Source organism: Epithele typhae (genome assembly GCF_022376455.1).
Source record: "Epithele typhae strain CBS 203.58 chromosome Unknown BXZ73scaffold_20, whole genome shotgun sequence".
Classification (NCBI taxonomy): domain Eukaryota; kingdom Fungi; phylum Basidiomycota; class Agaricomycetes; order Polyporales; family Epitheliaceae; genus Epithele; species Epithele typhae.
Window position 1 is genome coordinate 129,265 of NW_025954211.1, and position 23,107 is coordinate 152,371.

At 59.5% G+C, this 23,107-nt stretch overlaps 8 protein-coding genes across 8 annotated transcripts; 2 read left to right on the forward strand and 6 right to left on the reverse strand.

The window, feature by feature from the left end:
- Positions 1 to 169: 169 nt before the first annotated feature.
- On the forward strand, positions 170 to 1,968 carry BXZ73DRAFT_77091 (glycosyl hydrolase family 61-domain-containing protein; the record flags this gene model as incomplete). Its single annotated transcript, XM_048022585.1, has 7 exons — positions 170 to 302; positions 369 to 477; positions 530 to 609; positions 1,018 to 1,076; positions 1,141 to 1,288; positions 1,346 to 1,575; positions 1,639 to 1,968. The coding sequence occupies 7 exons, from the start codon at positions 170 to 172 to the stop codon at positions 1,966 to 1,968; spliced, it is 1,089 nt and encodes a 362-aa protein (XP_047878439.1).
- A 559-nt stretch (positions 1,969 to 2,527) lies between these two features.
- Positions 2,528 to 5,106, reverse strand: BXZ73DRAFT_77092 (uncharacterized protein; the record flags this gene model as incomplete). Its single annotated transcript, XM_048022586.1, has 7 exons — positions 2,528 to 2,876; positions 2,940 to 2,988; positions 3,130 to 3,181; positions 3,767 to 3,789; positions 4,085 to 4,128; positions 4,185 to 4,869; positions 4,926 to 5,106. 7 exons carry the CDS (start codon positions 5,104 to 5,106, stop codon positions 2,528 to 2,530), a joined length of 1,383 nt encoding a protein of 460 aa, XP_047878440.1.
- Positions 5,107 to 5,600: 494 nt separating this feature from the next.
- Positions 5,601 to 7,284, reverse strand: BXZ73DRAFT_45995 (glycoside hydrolase family 76 protein; the record flags this gene model as incomplete). Its single annotated transcript, XM_048019609.1, has 7 exons — positions 5,601 to 5,651; positions 5,712 to 6,178; positions 6,252 to 6,264; positions 6,330 to 6,448; positions 6,561 to 6,627; positions 6,816 to 7,106; positions 7,171 to 7,284. 7 exons carry the CDS (start codon positions 7,282 to 7,284, stop codon positions 5,601 to 5,603), a joined length of 1,122 nt encoding a protein of 373 aa, XP_047878441.1.
- Positions 7,285 to 8,674: 1,390 nt separating this feature from the next.
- On the reverse strand, positions 8,675 to 9,918 carry BXZ73DRAFT_100821 (uncharacterized protein; the record flags this gene model as incomplete). Its single annotated transcript, XM_048014695.1, has 4 exons — positions 8,675 to 8,743; positions 8,804 to 9,306; positions 9,362 to 9,760; positions 9,813 to 9,918. The coding sequence occupies 4 exons, from the start codon at positions 9,916 to 9,918 to the stop codon at positions 8,675 to 8,677; spliced, it is 1,077 nt and encodes a 358-aa protein (XP_047878442.1).
- A 1,095-nt stretch (positions 9,919 to 11,013) lies between these two features.
- On the reverse strand, positions 11,014 to 12,337 carry BXZ73DRAFT_100822 (uncharacterized protein; the record flags this gene model as incomplete). The annotated part of the gene is made up of 4 exons (XM_048014696.1): positions 11,014 to 11,082; positions 11,143 to 11,681; positions 11,781 to 12,176; positions 12,235 to 12,337. The coding sequence occupies 4 exons, from the start codon at positions 12,335 to 12,337 to the stop codon at positions 11,014 to 11,016; spliced, it is 1,107 nt and encodes a 368-aa protein (XP_047878443.1).
- Positions 12,338 to 13,413: 1,076 nt separating this feature from the next.
- On the reverse strand, positions 13,414 to 15,028 carry BXZ73DRAFT_45914 (uncharacterized protein; the record flags this gene model as incomplete). Its single annotated transcript, XM_048019598.1, has 7 exons — positions 13,414 to 13,836; positions 14,006 to 14,187; positions 14,246 to 14,392; positions 14,416 to 14,509; positions 14,569 to 14,730; positions 14,791 to 14,909; positions 14,971 to 15,028. The coding sequence occupies 7 exons, from the start codon at positions 15,026 to 15,028 to the stop codon at positions 13,414 to 13,416; spliced, it is 1,185 nt and encodes a 394-aa protein (XP_047878444.1).
- A 784-nt stretch (positions 15,029 to 15,812) lies between these two features.
- BXZ73DRAFT_46085 (diphthamide biosynthesis protein) lies at positions 15,813 to 17,811 on the reverse strand (the record flags this gene model as incomplete). The annotated part of the gene is made up of 10 exons (XM_048019630.1): positions 15,813 to 15,940; positions 15,998 to 16,093; positions 16,151 to 16,229; positions 16,286 to 16,599; positions 16,659 to 16,800; positions 16,849 to 17,102; positions 17,155 to 17,297; positions 17,350 to 17,427; positions 17,480 to 17,598; positions 17,650 to 17,811. 10 exons carry the CDS (start codon positions 17,809 to 17,811, stop codon positions 15,813 to 15,815), a joined length of 1,515 nt encoding a protein of 504 aa, XP_047878445.1.
- Positions 17,812 to 19,493: 1,682 nt separating this feature from the next.
- BXZ73DRAFT_89656 (uncharacterized protein) lies at positions 19,494 to 23,028 on the forward strand (the record flags this gene model as incomplete). The annotated part of the gene is made up of 5 exons (XM_048025350.1): positions 19,494 to 19,882; positions 19,940 to 20,276; positions 20,871 to 21,025; positions 21,095 to 22,702; positions 22,755 to 23,028. 5 exons carry the CDS (start codon positions 19,494 to 19,496, stop codon positions 23,026 to 23,028), a joined length of 2,763 nt encoding a protein of 920 aa, XP_047878446.1.
- Between the last annotated feature and the right edge of the window lie 79 nt (positions 23,029 to 23,107).

The window sequence follows — 23,107 nt, forward strand, 5'->3', positions numbered from 1 at the left end:
CGGCCTTCACGCACATATATAATGCGCACCTCAAAGGGCACCTCTCCACTATCCACCACTCACTCACTCCTTCTACTTCTCTGGTCCACCGCGCCGCTCTTGAAGAGTCGGCCTTCACGCACGCGCCACTTTCCTTAGACACGACTTATCTAATCTATTCGACTCCAAGATGTACACCACGACACTCGCGCTCGCTTTTATCCTCGTCGCCGCTGTTTCTAACGTTGTTGCCCATGGCTGGGTGAGCAATGTTGCCATCGACGGCACCAATTACAAGGGCGTCGGCCCCGGCGTCACTCCCAGTGAGTCTGGAATGCCTCTTCTAGCTTGCCAGGCAATGAACTCACGCGACCCACGCGCTTCCGCAGTTGCGAGCCCGATTCGCCAGATCAGCACTGTCGATCCCGTTAAGGGCTCCGACAACCCCAACCTCTCCTGCGGCCAGAACGCCGCGCACGACGGGCAGCCCAGGGGCGTGTGAGAGCGGGAAATGTTTCCAGACATGTTATTGTATCGACGCCTGGGCGAGACTCGGAAATTTTGACGGATACTTTGTGGATACTAAAACCGTTTGTCAACATGCGCCCAACATTTCCGGGTCTTTGTCAGGTAATCCGGCTGACAACATGTGCAAGTCTCGGAAATGTTGAAGATCAGATCACGTGCACGCTGCCGATGTCCAGGTTCCCGCACTTGCGAGCACTGGGATTTATGTTTCAGACAACTCAGGGGATGCTAGGATCGATTTCGTGTACCACGGCGGACACGAGGCCGCGATATGACGGTAGTCATGTGATCTGAACGTCAACATTTCCGAGACTCGCAAATGTTGTCAGCCGGATTACCTGACAAAGATGCGGAAATGTTAGGCGTATGTTGACAAACGGTTTGAGTACCCTTCATCATTTCCGAGTTACTGGCGGAGTCTCGCCCAGGCGTCCATATAATAACATGGTAATGAACATTTCCCGATATCCGGCGCCCCTCGGCTGTCCGTCGTGGCGCTCGCTTCCGAAGTCGCCTCTGCCAACCCCGGGAGCACGGTCGCGTTCTCGTGGGCCACGAATGCCGGGAACGTGAGTCGGGCTGCCTTTCATCGTAGTGTGATCAGGCCGTCTAACTGATCGTATGTTTGGGCAGTGGTTCCACGACACGGGCCCGATGATCACGTACATGGCCGCGTGCGAGGGCACCACCTGCGACAAGTTCGACTCGTCCAACGCCGCGTGGTTCAAGATCGACGAGGCCGGCCAGACGAGCTCTGGCAGCTGGGTGCAGAAGGAGATCGGTGCGTCTCCTCTCTATCTCTGTCTCCGTCATCACAACGCCTGACCCCCACGTGCAGACGACGGATCGGCGTACTCGCTCACCCTCCCGAAGAACCTCGCGCCCGGGGACTACCTCATCCGGCATGAGATCATCGCCCTGCAGATCGCGGTCTCGCTCGGCGGCGCCGAGTTCTACCCCTCCTGCACGCAGGTCCGCATCGGCGGCAACGGCAACGGCGTCCCCAACGCCACCGTCAGCTTCCCCGGCGCGTACTCCGACTCCGACCCCGGCATCCTCACCCCCGATGTGCGTTCTGCTCCATAGGTCTGATCTTACCGGCTGCGACTGACGAAGCTGCCCTTCGTGCAGGTCTACAACCCCGGCTTCGTCTACACCTTCCCTGGCGGCCCGATCGCCGCGATCGTGGCGGGCAGCGGTTCGGGGAACAACAGCGGCAGCTCCTCGTCGAGTGTTTCCGCCCCCGCCTCCTCCGCATCTCCGACCACCTCGGTCGCTTCCTCCGTGGCGTCGTCCGTGGCTTCCTCTTCCACCGCGTCCTCCGCCGCAGCCTCGACAAGTTCCACGTCGGGCAGCTGCGACATGGGCAGCGCGGTCCGCCGCGCCGTGCACCGTCCGCGCCGGTTGAGCCGCGTCATGCGCCAGCTCGGGCAAGATCACCTCCCGACCGGCGGCTTCTGAGGCGCCTCGCACCTCAGTTTCAGTTGCGCGGATAGAGCTCAAGGGCTACGCGGCTGCTAGCTCGCAGGCGCCAGCTGTGTGTTGTGGAAGAGCAGCGCGGCTCGATGGATGTAACGTTATTGGGTCTATGTATTCGCGCGGGATCGCGCGGGCTTGTTATATGCTTAGATTGAATACGCACTCGCTTTTTTTGACGTTGTGAGTGCGGGCGGCCCGTTCGTGTCCTACATGGTGAATAGCCGAGGCAGGCCCAGGCAAGTGAGGACACTGCTGACTCCTGAGCTGGCTTAGGTGGTCAACGTTGAATAGTAAAGCGGTCGTGTCGCGGGCCTACACCTTCTCTCTTTACTTGTGCACATCGGATGAAGTGATCATTCATAGAAAAGATAAATGTGCCATGAGATACGTTTGACCAGAGTGATACACTAGACCGATATTGAGACAACATATGCAGAGTACAACAGGAGTCCATATCGTACATCCGCACAGAGTGAAAATGAATGCACGCGCACCACAAAAGGCCACGAGGTCATCAGAAGGCCGGCCGTGGTCAACGCGTCTAGGACCCCCCAATGTTGGCCCGCCTGTAATGCCCAGGCGGCTTGATGCTCCCGACCCGCGTCGTGGTCCGCCGCTTCGCCGGAGGCCCCACCTGCCCCTCGCCCTCCTCCGCCGCCCGCTTCCGCTTGGTCGCCGTCCGCCCGCCAGGCTGGACGCTCCCGGCTTGAGGGGGACCATCGAGCATCATCGCGACGGCGGTCAGCAGCCCGAGCGGGTCCGACGGGAGCGGTTTGCCGTCAGCAGGTCCCGGGACCGCGGGCTGTCGCGGAGGCGCGTTCAAGCTGGCGGTAGACTCCTGGAGGCCCACGAGCCGCTTGTAGATGGGCATGGCCTCTGCGAGCACCTCCCTGCGCGCGGCTGCTGTCAGAGACCGCGGGCGCGACGGGGGGAGCTCGCAGCGGTGGACTTACTGCTGTTCGCCGGCCGTCCACGGCTGGCCCATGGACGTCGAGGGAGTGCCTGGGGGCGGGGGCGGAGCGACGTTTTCGTCAACGGGAGAGCGGCGGAGAGCACGCCGGGCGGCGGAGGCGCGACGGCGAGCTGGGCACAACGAGTGGTGAGCCTTGTGGTACCGAGTGGTAGACAGAGTCTCGCACTTACAAGTCGCTTTGCCACGGCGGCGGTTGAGGTTCTTCTTGTTCGCCATCTGGGTCTTCCGGAGGGAGGACAGAAGGGTGGGATGAGATGGTGGGGGAGGCCGTTGAGGAGCAGATTGGGGACGCGAGGGGAGCGGTTTATATGTGCGGGACCCTGGCGAGATTCCAACCAGCCCCACCGACCATAAATCGCGACTGTGAGACTCACAGAAAAAAGAATTTCTCGCCCAAGGGGGGCTGATTGCGGTGGAACCAAGCGCTGTCATCCAATGCTCCATTGTTCTTCTGCACCCGCGTTAAGCGATGGATCGGCTAGGCCATGTCCCTTGAAATCAGTCAGCGGGGTGTTCAAAAAAAGGAACAGTCATCCGATACCCATAGATAACAGACACTCGAAAGCTCTGGAATGCTTGCAGAGTCGCAGTAGTTTCAACTATGAAGTGGAGCCCTGTCATGGGCGGGTGAGCAGAAAACACGACGTCTATGACAAGCCCACCGTCTTGTCCCCTTGAACCGGTACCGGAGCATCGAGACATAGAAATTTCAGCCTCTATGGAAAATATTTGGAGTGTGAGACTCGAGTGAGCTGCTTCAAGACGGCAGTGAATACTGATCGCCATCAAGTTGCAGTGACAACTCACGTGGTTGTCGACGGTCGTCCACCCTCACACAGGCAAAGGCGCGCAAGAGCGGTGGACGCACTCACGACATCCCCTCTCGGAGGTTGATCGGCACATCGGGGCGGAGTGCGAGGGGGCCATTGTTGTGGCAGTCATGACACGTCTCGTAGACGCTTGGAGGTCAGTAATCCGATCCGTATTTGGAAGGAGCAGTTCAGGGCCGGGCGCGGATCAACTGATGACACACTGCCTCCTCCCACACATCTTGGCTTCGTGTCGACCGGAGCAAATCGTTCGCCGACGCACTCGGAGACAACGGCCAGAGATAATGCAGCTCACAAGCCAAGGTAATATCAAACACGGTCCAACTGTACATGTAAGTACTAAGTAGTATATCCAGAGGACGATCACTCGGACAAACTTCCATCGCCGAAGCTACAGAACTGCTACTAGCCTCTCGCCCCGCCTTTCGTCCCAAACGGCCATCTCGCCTGCACAGTCGACGCGGCAATAACCCTCCGATAGCGGAAGCTCCAACAGACGTGTCTTGCGCGGCGAAGATGGCCCGACCTCGTCCGCCTCCGAGTCTCGTTTCCTCTTGAGTGCCGGAGCGGAAGACTCCCCAAAGCGCGTTGTGGGAAGCGCATGGAAGACCGTCTGGGGCGAAGGCGAGCGCGGTGTGGAGGGCTCGTCGAGCGAAGGGGATGATGAGCGAGATGGGGGACGCGGGGCATCGGACGGGGTGGCTGGTCGGACTCCACTGGGTGTTTGCGCGCGCTGAGTGTCTGCGAGGGTGCCTGCGGACGTAGCTGAGGACCCCATGCCCGCGTGGGCCGCGTGGAAGACGAGAGGCGGGAGGTGGAATGGAATGTGCAGGGTCTCGACGAGGGTGCGAGCGACCTCGTGCTCCACGGGGAGAAACTCGGCCGCGGTGCGGCGTCGGTTGGCAAAATGGGCGGTGGCGGCGGCAACGAGCAGTTCGATGTTCGTTGAAGCCCGGACGGAGGGTGCTGCTTCGGCCTCATCCTTCGGAGCAGCGCCCGAGGCACCGTTGAGGGCGGTCTGTGCCGTCCGGGGCTCTTGATTTTTCTGGAGCCTCTTGGATCGGCGCGATTTTTGGGGTGCTGGGACCGACCGATCAGCCAGGCTGCGGTTTTGAAGCAAATGTGCCGAAACTCACGGCTCTTTTCGACCGTGGCACGTGCACGGGGACCTGCGCGCTTCGAAGGCATGGATGATGATTGGAACGAGATCGAGATCGAATTCGATGAAGCGCTCGGGCCTGGCAATGGCGGAATACAGACGAGGGCGGGAAGGGCAACGTGCGCTGTTGAGGGGACGAGGGCGCGTCTCAAGCGCATCTTAAGTACCGCCTGCGGAAACCGGCCGTGTGGTCGTGGACAAAGCGTATTGGGGAGTGGCCAACTCTCGCTTTGTCCAAGCTCATACTCACGTGTGAATCGCGCGGCCAGTGGCAACCACACCTGTGGCCTTCGCTGGGCCGTGTGGTTGCCTATCCTTCATATGCATGCGTCTATCCACCCCCTACAGAACAACCATAGAGGCCTATCCAACCTATCGCACGTCTCTACCAATGTGTTTGAAGGACTTTGCAAATTTGTGAATAGATTGTGCTCAGATGCTGTCCCAGGGTTTATAGAGCGCTGTCTGCTACGAATCCCCACAGTTGGTCTATCCAGAGATGTGATGGCCGGAGGATATATGCTGTATCCTGCCTAAGCATCCATTTCATCGACGGTGCCTCGTGACAGAGATCCGCCTCGTCGTTCATACAGGTCTAAAGAGCCGCCAACACTTGATAGTACATTTGCAACAAATAATCAACTGGAGCTCTTCAGCAAGAGCCGTACTTGGCAGCGCAGTTGTGCGCGGCGATACCGCCGGTCTGCCCGCAGTCGTCAGCCTCTTGTCCGGGACACGCACTTTCGCAGAGAAAGCAGCCCACCTGGGTCTCCGCCGTGAAGAGCGAGCCGCCCTGGTCCGGGGCGTACCACACGTTCCCGACCTTCCACCCGGCGCCGGTCGCGTAGTGGACGACGGCGCTGTCCTGCGCGTCGATAAAGCTCGTGTACTTGCCCGCGCGGTCGGGGAAGTTGTCGAGGTAGAACTGGAGGTGCTTCATCCAGATCCCCTTGAACATCGCCTGGTCGTTGTCGCACCACGACGTCGGCGTCGCGCTGTCGCACGTCTCCGTGAGGATCCCGTTCTGGACCTTGAGGCGCGCCGCGGCGTCGAGCGTGACCTCGGCCTGGTCGAGGAGCGCGCGGTCGCCGGTCGCGCGCGCGAGCTCCGCGAGCCCGGACGCGACCACGCCCTGGTTGTACGTCCACGTCGTCTGCCCGTTGTTCTCGCACGAGTCCGTCAGGCCGTCGTTCCAGAGCCCGTCCGAGTTGCGCATGCCGGAGTTGAGGACTGCGCGCGGGGGATGTGAGTACGCTCCCTGAGCGGGCGCGGGCGCGGTGCGAATGAGGTCAGGAGCGCTTACGCCAGTTCCAGGTCTGCATAGTCGCGCGCGGTCAGCGGTATGCTCTGTGTGCGAAAGCGGACGCGCGCGGGGACCGACCTTCTGCGCGTTCGCGAGGTACTGCGAGCCGCCGAAGCGGTTGTACATCGCCGCGGAGACGTGGAGGAAGAGCTGGTTCGTGATCGCGTTCTTGTACGTGTGCGCGCTCGACCACCACACTGTGCAGAACGCAAAGCGTGTGAGTGTGCGCGAGAGGACGAGACCCCGTCGCGCGCGCTCGACGCCGCAAACCGGCTGCGCGTTCTGGCGATGGTGGCAGACAACACTCACCTCCACCGCCACAGACGGAGTCATCCCACTCGGCGGCGATCAGGTCGTAGACGATCCTGGCGCTGTTCTGTGAACGGAGGGAGGCATCGCGCGCGCCACGCGGGCACAGCGATCGGCGATCAGCACAACGCTCGTCATCAAGAGATGGGGAAGCATCCGCGCGGGGCCTCGCGACCTCCCCGAACGCGAGGAGAGCACTCGCGGCGAAGGCATTGCGCCCGATGGGAGCACCGCGCGGCAGAAAAGCAGACGCACCCAGTACGGGTTCGGGTCGCCGCCGTGGCGGAGGCGGTAGTCGCCGATCTTCCAGAGCGAGAGGACGACCCAGCCGGCGTCGTCGTTCGAGCCGCCGAGCTTCGCGACCCACGCGTCGCGGCTCTGCTGGAGCCCGAGCTGGCCAATGGGCGTGCTGTCCGCGACGTCGAACGCGGTGGAGCCGTCGGCGAGCATGAGGTTGTAGAGGTCCTCGAGCGTGTTCGCGTCCGTCCAGAAGATGCCCCAGCCGCTGCCGTACCAGAACGCGTCCATCAGGTGCTGCGCGACGCTCTGCGCGCGAGGACCGCGACGGTCAGTGGGCGCGCGCGCGCGAGGGAGAGGGGAGCGGACGGACGTGGGAGGCGCTGAGCGTCGCGCCGCACTGGTCGCGCGCGGTGAGGAGCGGCGACGCGGTGGCGACGGCGGTGAGCGCCGCGAGGGCGGTGAGCTTGCTGAAGTTGAAGAGCATGCCTGATTAGAATAAGAGTGTGGGTCCCGGTCGGGGAGCAGATGGGGGAAGAAAGGAAAGGGCGGTGAGGGCTGCGGCGGCGGATAATGGTAGCTATGAGTGCTCACCGAGATGTGCGGTAAATGAGGGCGCGATGGGAGTGCTCTGAGTAGGCTGGCCGTTGAACGTCGACGAGGAAGGGCGACGACGATGGGGGAAGGCGACGACCGCGATGCGACTCTCGGTGCGTCTGGGGGATCAAACGGGCGCGCCCACATCAATAAATACTACTCACCTAGGCTCCACCCCCGGCACGTCCGCTCGCGAGAAGATGAGCATGCGCATCACTGCATGTGGAGCGCGACGCACGCAGGCCCGCACATGACGGACGCGTACCTCGCGAACACGGCCACGAACCTTCGGAACGCGTGTGCGATGGTCACGGAAGGGAAGAGAAGCTCTGAGCTATTCACCAAGCCATCCTTCGGACCATCAACGTCGGCGGAGTGCCTGCGGTGACCAGTGCCTCACAAGGTCATGAGATGATGTCGATGCTTGCGCCGGCGCTCTGTTGTCGGGTGTGCACCGACCTGCCCAGGCGGAAGTCCGAAGGCGCACGTATTGTCGTCATACGTAGGAGGTCCCATCTGGCTCACTTTGGCCTCGTTGTTTCCAGGGTGCATTCCCTACGCTAGCGAGTAGCGGTGTCTGTGCGGCAGTAGGATCCACAGCCTTGAGCTTCGGGTTCTTGAAGGAGCCGTACCACAGCTCTCGAGAGCCATCGAAAGCGGAGGGTCGAGGACCCAGCCGGCTCGTTCTTTCACATACCCAGGGATACGCATGCAGGTAGTTACATGCAGCATTTGAAGACTCTGGTAAGTACCAAGTAACAAGCATCAGCGCACTCGACCTCGGTAACGGCCGATGTTGGCGACGTCATCGGCTCCGGGCCGCCACGGGCCCCAGGACGGCGACGCCCGAAGTCGGCGCATGGCTGGCCGTTCTTGTCTTCCGCAGTCCGGGTTCCTTCGCATGCTTACTGGTCACGATGCTTCGTGGTTCGTGCGTCTGATGGTGGGCACCGTTCGGCGTACGGTGCGTGATCTGTAAAGATGTCTTGTTGATGAATATAACTGCGGGAGAGCATCGAGTGCAACGCGAGTGGGAAAGACGACAGGTACTTTTCGAACGTCGCGGCGACATCCAAGGCCCAAGCATGGTGATGGAAAAGTAGTGAATAAATGGTATCGTTTTCTGAGGAGTTAGATCTCCACTCTCCCAGCCTCAAACTCGTTGTAAATTCCTGCATGATCATCCGTAACTGACATTCAAGTACTTGCAAGTTGCGGCCCATGACAGGATCCATATCTTGCGTGTATAACGTACCCCGCCGGGTGCTTTCCGTTCAATCTCACATCTCCGATACATCCTCCCCAGCCAAGAACACCTTCAAAGAGCGCTCAGGCTCGTCCCAGTGCACCTACAAACGTCCCTCCAACGTCAGCGAAAGCACTCGCCGTCCAACCAAGTCCGCACTCACAAAGTGGTTTGCCTTCGGGAGACGCAAGATGCGCACCTCGCGCATCCCCGCCACCTTCTCCTCCATCTCCTTCCGTATGCTCCACGCGCACCACACCATCTCCCACACCGACGCCTCGCACCACACGTAGCGCACCTCGACCGCCGGCCACCCGCGCGCGTCCGAGGGCGTCGCGAGCGCCGCCTCGCGCAGCGCGGTGAACAGCCCGCAGTCGACGCCCGTGTTGAAGAGCAGCTGGTCGGAGCCCCCCGGCAGCCCGGGGGTGACGCACAGAGCGCTCGCAGTCTCCTCGGGGGTGAGTGTGAGGAGCGTGGGCGTGGGCGTGTCCAGCGGCACGCGCTTCTGCAGGGTGGCCTCGGTGTCGCCGTGCGCGAAGTAGCCGCTCACCCAGCGCAGGGCGACCGTCGGGTCCGTGGAGAGGTCGAAGAAGGCGGGGTCCAGGGTCGGGTTGTAGTTGTCGGGGCTGTCGGGAGAGGGGTAGCCCAGGATGGGGTAGGAACCGTCTGCAGGGGGGCGGGTGAACATGTATCGGAGAGCAAGAGAGAGTGCAGGGCGCACCATGGAGAATGACCCGGCGCACGTAGGCGTCGACTGCGACGGGGCTGCCGGCGGAGAAGTCGGCGACGTGCGCGAGCAGCGCGGTCATCCATGCGGTGCCGAACGACCAGCCCCCGACGATGATCCCGCCGGTGTTCTTCTCCTTCTGCGGGAGCGTGATGTTGCCCTCCTCCACGATGTGCGCGAGGAGGTCGAACACCTCGCGGGCGCGCTCCTTCATGAATGGGGCGAGAAGAGAATGCGCCTTGGCTGGGTCCGCGGATACGACAGCGGCAGCCTCCTTGAGCACGGCAAGCTCGGCGGCATCGTAGGGCTTCGCGCCAGGGTAGTCGCGCCGGTTGACGAAAACGACGCGCGAGTTGTGCTTGTGCGCGAGTGGGACGAGCTTCGCGAACATGCCTGGGCGGAGGCGATCAGGCTAGGAGCGAAATAGGGGCGACTCAAAACTCACCTCCAGGGCAGTTGTACCCATGGATCATGACGAGGGTAGTGAAGTCCGTGCTACCTGCAGGGGCGCCCGAGTCGAGGGCAATGTGGAGGGAAGTTTGCTGAGACATTGCGAATCAAGAGGTGCTGGAGCCGGATGAGGGTCGAGATTAAACGGACGGCTTAAGTACTCACAGAAAGCCACAGACTGGGACTGTATCAAGCGTCCTCGACACGAATCGTCGGTGGCTCCGGGGATACCTTGAACGCTCGTTCCTGTGGCTGTTGATGCTTTGTGCGATCCCGTCGGTCTGTTTCGTGTGGAAAAGCCGCTACGCACGCACCCAGACGCAGAAAAAGGAGGCAAAGTGCGGGACCGACGAGCGACAGCCGCCCGTTACCGCCCGTCGCGTTCCGATATTCTCCGATTTACCTCGCCAGACTCTCAGTTATGTCGATCATCCTCTCCCTCCTCTTGGAACCATGGAATGCACCTGGCCGCTAATAGCGCCCCATTCCTGCATGAGAAAGACGGTCAGCTACCTTGAAGAGTAGAACGAGTGCAAACTCGGGGTACACTCCCAAGCGCAGACCCCCAAAATCAAATTCCTAGCCTGCAGAGTCATTCGGCTGAGCACATATACGGACGACAGGAGCAATACTTCCTCATGGGCGTTGTCTTGATGTAAGCTGCATCACGAGTCCTTTTGAAGTGCGTCTCAGACCCGTCGCTGCGGTGCGTCCAAGGTTCACTCGACCTTTTCGTCGCCGCCAACGTCCAACTCCTCTCTCACGGCTTTACGTTTGAACCACTCGCAGCAAGAAAAAAGCGATGTTATTCGAAATTGGCGTTTGCAATGGAGCTACAGACAGCGCTGCCACACAGCGAGTCGAATTCGTCAGCAATGCGTCAACGCAAGCAAAAGCACAGAAGCAGTTAACTCAACATACCCAACGGTACATTCCTGTCATGTGTAGCGTCCCAAGTCGCAAAAGGAGGGATGACGGTCATGCAAAGAGGAGGAATGAGCTCAAAAATCGCAACTTGCACAATGCACGTTCGGGAAAACCCGCAGCAGCAGAAAACTCCGCTGATCCCTCAGCGGCTGTTTCAGACTCCGCCCGAATCCGCCTTGGGCCCTACATTTTCTACTGTGAATTCAAACGCCAACACACTTGTAACTGACTCCAATGTCCCAACGATATTTCGCTCCCCCGACAGCTGTCTATTCAGAGGACGCTGTTTCTGGCGCAAGAAACGCTTTGAGGCATCGCTCAGGTTCGTCCCAATGAACCTGAAGATTCGAATCCTACATGTCAGCTCACTCGGGATATCTTCTGACCGCCACACTTACAAAGTGATTGGCGTCAAGAAGACGCAGAATCTTCAAGTTCCGCATATTCTTGCCCTGCGCCTGCGCCTCCCGCATCTCCTCCCGCATCTTCCACGACGTCCAGGTCATCTCCCAAACAGAGCGTTCGCACCAGATGTACCGCACTTCCACATCGCTCCACGCGCTGGTCACCATCTCGTCACCATCCTCACCCAATGGCGACGCAATCTCCTCAGGCAGGTACAGCGCCGCGTTCTTCAGCTGCTCGTACAACCCCGACTGGATGCCCCCCGCCAGCAGCAGCCCGTCCGAGCCCGACGGTTCCCCAGGTCCGGGGTACAGCGCGGACTCGCGCTCTTCGTCCGTGAGCGTCGACAGGGTCGGCGCCGGGTTCGCCAGCGGCGTGCGCCTCTCGATCGCGTCCGCGGAGTCCCCGTGCTGGAAGTACCCGCTGACCCACATCGCGAACGCGCGCGTCGCGTCGCTACCCAGCGACGCGTCCCACAGCGGGTTGTATGGGTCTGAGGGCGGCGGGTACCCCATGGAGTGATACGGGCCGTCTTGCGCCCGCGCGAAGGAAGGAAGGATGAAAGAGCGAGGGGGTCGGGGTCAACACCCCGCGCACGGGCGCTACTGCAGGGAACGAAGAGGCGACGCACCGTAGAGGACCACCCGGCGGACGTACCGGTCGACCTCGACGTCGTTCATCGGGAACTCCCCGACGTGCGCGAGGAGCGCGGTCATCCACGCGGACGAGAACGACCACCCGGCGAGGACGATCCCGCCCGCGTTGCGCGCCGCGTCGGCGGCGGGGACGTCGTTGTCCGCGATAAAGTGCACGAGGAAGTCGTACACCTCGCGCGCGCGGTCGCGCATGAACGACGCGAGGAGCGTGCGCGCGCCAGCAGCGTCTGTGGACACGAGCGCGGTCGCGCGCTTGAGGAGCGCGAGCTCGGCGGGGGTGTAGGGCTTGGAGCCGGGGTAGTCGCGGCGGTTGACGAGCACGAGACGGGCGTTGTGGGCGTGAGCGGGGGGGATCATCTTTGCAAAGACGCCTCGATCGAAACATGAGTCTGGGTGGGTTAGGGTGAAAAGAAGGAGCGTACAACATACCTCCATGCCAGGCGAAGCCGTGGAGGAGTATGACGGTGGTGTAATCGGTGCTGCCCTCGGGGACGCCAGAATCGAGGTGGATGTGGAGGACGGGGTCTTTCATGGTGTGTCCGGTGAAGCAGTGCGCTGCCATGGATGAGACTATATCGCCATCTTTTGAACTCTGTTGGTGAGAATAGTGGAGGTCAGAGTTACGCAGTGGGGGATGATTCTGGACACGATGCTGGACCCAGAATCGTCTTTCGGAATCGAGGAGCAAGAGAAGCGCGCCGTGCGATTCTGGACGTGCGCTTGAAATGGCCCCAGCAAGGAAAGGGATTATTCTCACTTGTGATCTCCCAATTGAACTTCAACTTACCCCTCCTTATGTAGTCTACTACTCCGCGCTGGCCCGTCACTGTACAACGAAACGAGCGCCGCTAGCCCCTGTGCGCCCTGCGCATGCTAAACGGGCACCTCGCACACCAAGCAGGAACCTCCAAGCAACACAGCCAGACAGTACCTCGAACGCGCACGTGTTGCGAACTGATCCAGACCTCGAGTCAATTCCGCGAAGTGAAACGTGAGGGTAAGATGGCCGCGTACTAGAGAGTGTTGCTTCTGTTCGCGCGAGGCTTGGTGGTGCAGCATAATCGCCCAAATGATGTCTTTCACGCGAGGACGGGAGCTGATTAATGATTATGGGCTGATAGTTGCCCCGGGAGCAGTACATAGTGGGTGTTGTGCGGGCTTCCACGTGGCCGTGGGACCTCCGTCATAGAGAAGGAGATGAGGAGGAGGAGGAGGTTGGTGAATTGAGCTCAACCAGCGTGCGACGACATCGCTGGAAGCGCCGAGGAATCCCACTTAGACAAACCGGCCCGGTGCATGCACCGTCCGGCCCACCCTGTGGGTATCCCTCTTGGGAGATGACGACCTACATGGTCAATGAACATACCGAAGAGGCACGGAGTACGTACACGCAACACGACATGAACAAGGTCCGCACGGCACCTACGAGCGAGAGCATGTGCCAGAACGTGCGTCCCCACACGTCCACAATACGCATGCTTTACGCGCGCCGTAGCTACGTGCGTCCCAAGCATGGGAGCCGCCCAGTCCGCCAGCTCCGCAGGGTATAATCGACACGCATCCCCCACGCCACGCTCACCACCCTCACGCTGTCCGCCCGATCACTTGTCATAGTCCGTACCCGCGGTCGACCGCCTTTCCCGCCGCGACGCCGAGCGGCGGCGGGACGGCGGCGGCGACAAACGAATCCGAGTCGCGCGAAGACCCCTCGCCTATGTCGCCGCTCTCTTCGTCCGCGCGCTGCGGCGCCGGCGCCGGCTTTGTGCCGAGCTCGGGGTCGAGGACCGACTCGAGCGCGCTGTGGTGCGAGTGCGGGTCGAAGTCTGAGTCGTCCTCGATGACCTGCGTGATCTCGACCTTGAGGTCTTGCATGACGTACGAGCCGTCGGTGCGGCGCGCGCCGCGGCCGCTGCTCGGCCAGGTCGTGTTCCGGTGGGTGGAAGAGTCATTGTTGGAGGAGCGGGCGCGCTCTCCGGCGAGGCCAACGCGGATGATGAGCATGTAGAAAACGATGGAAATGATGGGCGAGATCTATGCGGGGAAGCGGGGATTGGTAAAATTGGACCGTGGGCGTGTGGGGTGGCGTGGGGATAAATAATCGGGAGATTTGTTGTTGACGTGAGCATTGAATGGAATGCATAGTGAGCTCGTGGGACCGTGTTCCAAAGAGGCGACCGGGGCTTTTAAATGAAAGACGTACCATGTCGAGGATGACGTACACCCCGGGGGATTGAACGACGAAAGCAATGAGGGCGGCGGTTATTGTCATCGAGTATATGGCCCCGCTTTCAATGATGACGCGTAGGACGGGTGTGAAGATGCTGTTGGCACGATATTGTGCGGAACGTCGTGCGATGGTCCAGATGCGTGAGGCAAGAAGGACTGTATGAAGAGCAATGTGAGACGAGCACCGCAGATGGTAAGTCGAAACGATACCTACGAGTGGAAGATAAATTTGTTGCTAGCGTCAGAGCATACAGTGCGGTGATCCAGCGACCGGTCTCGGCGGCGAAGACGTCGTTCTTATGCTGGCTAGCGGTCGCAAGCGCCCAGTTCAAGCCTATCGACGTTGCTGAAGATGGGCCAACTTTTAGTCAAAACGCTTGCTACCCTCATAATCGAGCGTACCAAAAAGGCCTCCCCAGCCAATACAAGGAGCGATAACAACCCATATTCTTTGCCATACTATGTAGGTGCGATAAATCTGCAACATCTCATAGATTAGGATTGATTGCACGCATCACAAAGTTTGGGACGACTTACCACGACAGCATCGAGAATGAGAGTTTGCGTATTATAGAGGCAGCTTTTGACTACAAACGTCGTTTCGGAGACTTCGGCGAAGAAGGCATTGCTTCCTCCGGGGAACGTTGGCCCAACTGTGAGCAAGCCGATGTACAATCTGCCGATGTTGCATGCCATTTCCTATCCAAAGTCGGTTCAGAAAGGTGTCCATATGGCGCGGAGAAGGCGACGGAGACTCACCGCCGTAGAGAAGAGGAGTAGAGCAACACCGGCGGCGACCATCCACCAGTTTACCCGCCGTTTCTTCCTGTCGCGCAGCATGATCCACATCGCGAGCATAAACATGAACACTGAGTATCCTGCGGAAAGACAAAGTCAAACCCTAATGCTTCATGAACTTACTCCTGTGACAGAGCGTACCGTAGAGGATGGCCTCGATCGTCGTCGAGATGACTCCAGCGGCAGACAAGGTGAGCATGTTGGGCGTTTGACCTGCGGGGTTGCGGCGACACCGTCTTCGTTAGTGAGGGGAGACACGGCGCAAGGCTGTGGTGAAGACCAGGGGAGGCGACGACTGTGGTACACTCATTAGAGTATATAGCTGTCGGGAGGACGATCGGCCGGGCGACGGAAGAACAAGATACTGGCACCGAAGCGTGTACAGCGCCCTGCGTCACCTGCGCGTGCGCGAGAGACGGGAAACGAAGGATGCGCACCGTGTCCTAGCGTTCTCATACGGCGAAGCAGGAAGATGCGATTCGGGAGCCCACGTGCAGACGCTATTTAAGTTCATGGTATGAAAGCCTTGAAAAGCACAGTTCCCGTCAACGGGCCTAGAAAAAGCGCGTACCAGCTCGGCAATATGGACGCGGTGGCCGCCACGAATGGAACGCTTCGTTTGCTTAGTCAGGTTCACGTATAGACTTCGTGAGAACAGTATTCGCTGGACGCCGAAGTGAGAGAAAGCGATGTGGGAACGAATGCGAATTTACCGTGAGAGTGCGTGGGAAGCGAACCCATCTGATGTGGTGAAGGTGGGGGCGATGACTGGATGAAGGCATTACGCGTAACGCGACGCGCGACGTGGCTAGAGCGACTGGATGAGAACGCCGGCAGCTCGTGCTGGGGGATCCCTTGATGGATGTGGCGGTGAAAAGGTGCGAGTAATCTATGGATTTACAGTTGTATATGGCTGAGGGTGCGATTATATGCGTCACTGTGTTCTTCGTTCTCAATTGTCAAAGAGATATGCTAGTCGCTTTTCATCCTTCGCGATGGTCGTTGTCGTAGCCTCGGGCAATGCCGCTTCGGCCCTGTTCGAGCAGACTCGGACCGTCTTGCCCGATGCGCGTTTCTAGACCACGGAAAGTACGCTGCTGCAAGAATTGTGCTGCGGGAGGGTACACAGTCAGTCGAAGTAACAGTAGAGTTGCAAGTATGAACGAACAAGCAGCACTGCCGTTGATCCTTGAGAGAGCGTCCTCTTGATTCCGGAGAACTATAGCAGAGGGATCCCCTTCTGCAGCTCGAGCCTCATCGGAGTCTGGGATAGACGGTCAGCGTCTGGCGATGGGCGATAGTCGAACGCTGAGCTGCGAACCTCCATAACGTTTAGCATGTCGATACTTCCCGGTGACAAGGGAGAATATAGGCTGATCTGAATCCTGAGGCTCGTTACCCTGTTCTCCTGCAACTACATCAATCCAGTAAGCTCAAGGTACTCGGGGCATTGCACAAGGTACTTACTTTCGGCCTCTTTCATGTCTGCTTGTGACTTCAGCAATTCAGCAAAGTCCAAGACATAGCGACCTGTCCATGTTTGGGTGGGCTGAAGCGCAGCTTCAAGCTCGTATGGTGTTACGATGGGTCGCAGGAATTCTTTGGCATCTAGCAGGCTATTCTCAGGACAGGCCACGAGGACGAAACACTCGATCTCCAGAAAATTGGCGAGCTTCGCAGGATTTGGCTTTCCAACACTGATTGTGTATGACTTTTTGTGCGCTCGAGAGATGACATTCCGGAGGTGGCTGATTAGAGGTAGATAGTTCGCTGCGTGCACACCATGGAAATCAGTATAGAGGCTGAGGGTAAGGTAACCTGATGCATACCAACACCAAGGGTTCCGACCAAAATGCCAATGACATCCGCGTCCCGAGCTTTCTGAACGGCAGCGTAGCGACGCATAAGCAACTTGTTTGTCCGTCCAGATTCGTGCTGAGCGGATCTCGTTGTCGGATGGTAAGAAAATACCTATCATCGAGTCAATGACGCGCTTTCAAGAAAATTTCATATACTCACTTCGAAGGCCGCATGCGTGAGTAGTAAGTTGGTGAGAGAAAGACTCTCCGGCCCGACGTGCAGGATGACGCTGTCTTCTGGAGACATGTCCGAGTCGAGAGACTCAGATTCTCCTTGACCAGTGACTTGAACGGCATGGGGCGACTGCCTTGGCGCTTGATCGACAGTGGAAGGGAACGTTGCTAGGGGTGCAATCGTATATAGTACCCTCGTGGAAGGGGATAGGACGCTTTTCATATGTGTGACAATCTCGTCTACACCAATATTGTGGGAACGACGTTGCACATATCATGAGATTGGACGTACGTGCGGCATGAGTATAGGCGACATCGCACTTCAGCACCACTGTCTGTCGATCGTCTGGCAATGCAGCTACCAGAGTTTGAGCGCAATGAAGGGGGTCGATGGGCTTCTTTCCGAATACGTAGATGACCGGGAGGCGGGACGTCCTATAAGCTCATGAGAGGCCTACCCCATGAATATGCGCAAATGTCGACGTACTGACTCATACAGGCATGGCCATAGTGTACAAGAGCATCGGCATCAACATGCTGAGCGGCAACTTCGTCTACGCAACAGCTAGGTAAGCGGCCTCAGAAATGACACATCCATGGCGCGCAAGAAAGCTCACCTGCCGTATGAAGTGTCTGCTAGAACGTACAACTCGCTCGCTTCCGGTATCCGCGATTTCAGCGCTTTGAAGATGGGCACGGAATGTGGCAGAAGCTCGTCGGGGAATTGCAAAGCGACCTGCACACAAAGCTATGACAGTCGTATTTTGAGAGGTTGGAGCAGACGTACTCGCTTGTATGCGCCCAGACTGATATGGTTGGCCGTCCTCTCAATGTCGTATGTTCGCTCAAGCACATCGAGAGGCAGCGTCCCCTGAACCTCTTCCGTGAGGTCGATGCTGCGCGTGATAGCGTCCACGCCGCTCGAGGAGAACGTTGCTGTCTCCGCCATATGGGGGTATGCCGAGTAGAGAAGGTGGATAACGTGGATGGTGATGATAGTGTAGAAGAGAAAAGTCAAGCCGTTGGAGGCTGGGTCAGGAATTTCGTCATAGCCCCTAACCCAAGAAGCAATGCCGCGCTGACCCAGCGCGCGCGCCGGCCGAGGCCCCGCGTCCGTCCCTCTTTTCGCCGCCATGTCCTCCTCCGCCGCCTCATCGGGCGTTGTCGAACGCGTCCAGAACTTCGTCTCCGAGAACAGGCAAGCCGTGCTTATTGCTGCCGCCGCCGCCGCAGTTGCGGTGGGCGGTGTGGCCTACTACGCGTCAACCTCGCGCGCGCATGGCGGTGACGTAGAAAAAGGCGAGGGCAAAAAGGACAAGAAGAAGACGAAGAAGCGCAAGCCAGCCAAGGACGATGATGGCCCCATTCTCGAAGAACGCAAGCCGAAGCCCGCTGCGGTCTCCGAGGAGGGTGAGTTCGTTTCCAGTACTACGCGCGCGACCGAGGACCCACTACGTGTTCTACTGTGCAGAAGACAGGGTCTTGACTCCGGAGGACATCGGCGGAATGTCTGACACGGTCTGTTGACATGTTTACTGGACCATGTGCGCTCTCTGACCCTTTCTTAGGACCGCACCAAGGTCGCCGCGTCGCTCAAAGCCAAGGGCAATTCTGCGTACCAACAGCGCAAGTTCCCCGCGGCTATTGAATACTACACTCGTGCGATCGCAGTAACACCAAAGCCCGAACCAGTCTTTTTCAGCAATCGTGCCGCGTGCTACGTGAACCTCAACCCCCCACAGCACGGCAAGGTCGTTGAAGACTGCGACGCGGCGCTTGCTCTTGACAGCAAATACCTCAAGGCGCTGAACCGTCGCGCGACGGCGCTCGAAGCGTTGGAGCGATACGAGGAAGCCCTTCGCGACTTCACTGCCGCCGCGATCTTGGACCAGTTCCAGAACGTGTCCTCCGGGGAGTCTGTTGAGCGGGTACTCAAAAAGCTGGCAACAGCGAAGGCGCAGGATGTGCTCTCGGTGAGTACGCTTGCTGCTTCCCAGAGCCAGCTTCTCACTTGACACGCGATAGACACGCGAAAAGCGTCTTCCCTCCCACATGTTCACGTCGGCTTACTTTGGTGCTTTCCGTCAACGTGAGTTCTTGTTCAATCATATGAGGCTTCCATCCCCCTTGCCCCACCTGCGCGATCTGCATCTTCCGTCGGACCACGGGATGGTCGGTGTGCCTCGTGGCCCATACGCCCCGCCTCGGCAAATGCACAACCAGGCATTTCATTGGACGTTGTTGGCGCTGCATAGTGGCTTCGGGTGGCCGTCCGACAGCTTCTTGAGCAGGCTTCTTCGGACTCATTCACCATGAGCACTCGACGTCGTTGTAGTGGCAACGCAATTCCTTCGCAGTATGTCCGTGTTTGGTGAAGATGTTTCCAAAACTTGTTTTCATTTATGCGCTGAGACTTGCAACAATACTCATGGACGTTGTATAGGCCCACTTCCCGAGCTCCCAGCCGAGCCTTCAACCGGGGACAACACCCTTATCCTGGCCCTGGAGGCCCTTGGCGCGTCTGACTACGCGCACGCGTTCACCCTTGTGAACGAGGCAATCGAGCAGGGCATCTCGTGGGACAATGGCAAGGCCGAGGCTTTGAACCTCCGCGGTACCTTCAACTTCCTTATGACGGATGTCGATAGCGCGAAGGCGGATTTCCTCGCATCGTTGGATCTGCAGCCGTCGTTGACCCAGACGTGGGTGAAGATTGCTAGTGTGTGGATGGAGGGTGGGGATCCCAAGAAGGCGTTCGAGTGCTTCGATGAAGCCATCAAGCACAACCCGAACGACCCTGACATTTACTACCACCGTGGTCAAGTGTTGTTCATCATGAACGAGTTCGCCGAAGCTGCTGAGAACTACACCAAGTCCACGGAGCTCGACGATAAGTTCGTCTTCAGCCACATCCAGCTCGCCGTCGCCCAGTACAAGTCCGGCAACCTTGCGAACTCGATGGCCACGTTCCGTCGGACGCTGAAGGCCTTCCCTGATCGCAGCGAGCCTCAGAACTACTAGTACGTCGCACCTCCCCTGATCGACCGCACAGGGTTACTGATTTGGCATATATCCAGCGGCGAACTACTCCTGGATCAGCAACGCTATCCTGACGCGATTGAAAAATTCGAGCGTGCCGTGGAGATCGAGCGCGCCAAGCCTCTCCCGATGAATGTTCTCCCTATGGTCAACAAAGGGCTTGCCATGTTCCAATACAAACAGGACATCACGGCCGCAGAGAAATGTTGTCAAGAAGCCCTCGAGATCGACCCCGAGTGCGAGGCAGCAGTCGCGACGCTCGCCCAGCTCAGTCTCCAGCAGGGCAAGATCGATATCGCGATGAAGATGTTCGACCGGCAGGCCCAGCTCGCCCGCAGCGAGCCGGAACTTGTGAGCGCGTTGACGTACCAATTCGTGAGTCCTTCGCCGCTGTTCACGGTGAGCTTCGACTGATTTGACGTGTATATAGGCTACCGAGGCGCAGGTGGAGTTCATGCACGCGTATCCGGACATGGCTGCTCAGCTCGGGCAGATGGCACGTATGGTCTAGTGAGGCTCGGGTTGGACAGGTCGTTATGGCGAGAGACGGACAGATTTCACCATCTTGCATGCTATGGATCCTTTATTCTACATTACTTACGCTCTAAATACACCTCACTCGCTGCTTTGTCTCCGCCTGGTGTGAAACACGCGGCGATTGGAGGAGGATGACGGAGATGGCGATGCTGATCGTCGGAGGTCGAGACGGGGGGCAAGGGCAGACGCGGCGTGCGCCTGATCTGCGCCGCCTGACTTGTCTGACCACCACCTTCCCGCCACGACCCTCCCTCACGTCTTTACGACCCCACCTTGCTTGTATTACCACTTCCGCACGCATATAGCCCTAGTCAAAACCCGGGAACTATCCCAGCACACGCTATACCACTCATACCCGCCACGATGGATACCCCGGAGTCGTCCAGCGCGTCCCCCACATCCGACACGGCGGATAATGTCCCTGCCAGGAAGCGACAGGTCGCCTTTTACCCGCACATGAACTCGACCAACAAGCCCCAGAAGCCGTTCAGTCGCAGCGCGGCGAAGAGGGAGAGCGTGATGGCGCTGGGGAGTATCGAGTACCTGCAGCATTACTTCACGAAGACCGGGATCGCGGCAGAGAGCGAGTGCGTCCATCTTCGCCCTTTGTTATGTTGCGGGAACTGACCGCGAGTCGTGGTCGATGTTGGACGCAGTCCACTGAAGAAGGCCGGGAGGGAGCTGCGCCCCGCCATCGGCGGAGCGGCCATTACGGGTCGGCCCAAACGCTCGCCGAGCTTCACTCTTCCCCCGTCACCCGCAATACCCCAGAGCATACACCCCACGTTCCCTCCGTACGTGAAGACGTTCGAGACCGACCCGGAGAACCTACGCCCGGGCGTCGTCTTCGACCTCAGCATCGTCGCGACGGGATGGCAGCTCGACGCCGCCGATCCATTGAAAACGCCGCACGCGGAGCGAAACCCCGACCTGCTCTCTGCGGGGCCGGCGGTGAAGACGAAGACGACGGTGGACGTGCTCGATCTGCTGAAGATGACGACCCGCGCGGTGCGCACCGTGCGCAACTACCTCGTCTCGCTCCCCGACGACAGCGCCGTGCCCGGTCAGACGACGCGCGCGAGCTACCGCCCGCAAACGTTGTCGAGCGCACCGGTCCCGAAGCGGCAGGTGTCGCAGCCGAACGACCCCTCCGACCCAGTCACGCGCGTACGGACGCTCGCGCTGGATGTGCTCGCGGTGCTGCGCGAGCTCGAGGAACGCGCTCGGCTCCCGCTCGACCACGACGCCTACGACGCGCAGAGCGACCACGGCTCGAGCGCAAGCGCGGGCGGGGGCCCGAGCCGCGGGACGAGCCCGTCGAGCCACCTGGAGGAGCCCGACTACCTCGACGCGGACACCTCTGTCTCGATCTCCTTCGTGGCCGTCGGGGCATCGCAGAAGCAGGTACCGGTGTGGGACGACGAGTCATCCTACGACTTCAACAGCATGACCGAGGCGGAGACGCGGAACGGGTGGGACGAACGGCTAGTGGTGGGTGGTGGATGGCTGTATCGCCAGGACATGCGGATGGAGGACATCGCGAAGGAACGGGACTTGGTGAGCAGTTACATCGACTCGTGCGACGAGGTTTTGTTCGGAGGGTTCAAGGAGGGCAAGCGGGGATGGGAGCGGGAAAGGGAGAGGATGGAGAAGAAGGAGCGCATTGAGCGCGAGATGCGGTCGAAGGGTCGGCGTGTGAGCGCAGGCGACGTGCTTGGCGATTCTGGACCGAGCCTTGGACGAGCCAAGCGGAGAGTCGTGTCAACCGGGCTCATGGAGTCGATGCGCGACATGGCGGTTACCGAAGAACCGGAAGAGATGGAGTCTTTGCAAGAGGAACAGGAAGAAGAGGCAGAGGCGGCGGTTGCTGACAGCGAACTGCCTCCTTGGGCGAAACGGTCAACATATCCCGACGACGACTACGGTAAGAGTTCAACGCCTCCGTGCCTTTGGACTTCGCTCATACACCGCTCAGGTCGTCTTCATGCATTACTCGTCGCCCTGCTCCCCGCAACCATGCTACGACTCCTACCGTTGTCTTCAACAGACCAGCGCGAGATCCTCACTGCGCTCTCCTCGGGGCAACTCCTCTGTCACGCCTACAACCATGCCGTCAGGCGGTCGAAGAAGCCGTGGGGATACGTGAGCCGCGACGCGATCCACGACATCGCCGCGCTCGAGGAGGCGCAGACGGAGGAGACCGCCGAGCGGAACAAGCGTGGCTGGACCTTCCGCCGGACGGACAACCTCCGCCTGTGGGCCGCGTGCGTGCTTCCCGCTTCTGCTGCATGCGCTTTTCGCTGACCACGCACATAGCGCGTTGAAGCTGCGGTACTCAATACCGATCGTCATGCCGAACCGGCGCAAGGAGACGTCGACGACGCGCCCCGGCACGCCCGCGCTGGGATCCTCGCCTCTGCCCTCCCCGGCGGGTTCTACGGTGAACTTCCCAGGAGGTGTTACAGAAGATGCGGTGCTGTTCGACGCGCCGATGGTCGCGAGGAAGGAGGAGGGTTGGGAGTTGATGCTTGAGCGCTTAGTCTGGAAGTGGATGGACGCGGTGGTGAGCGAACGGAGAGGCGAACGGTAGCCCATGCATACCATATGTAGTGCAGCCTTCGGATTGACTGGTACCCACGAGTGGATTCGTACTCTCATATGATGTACGA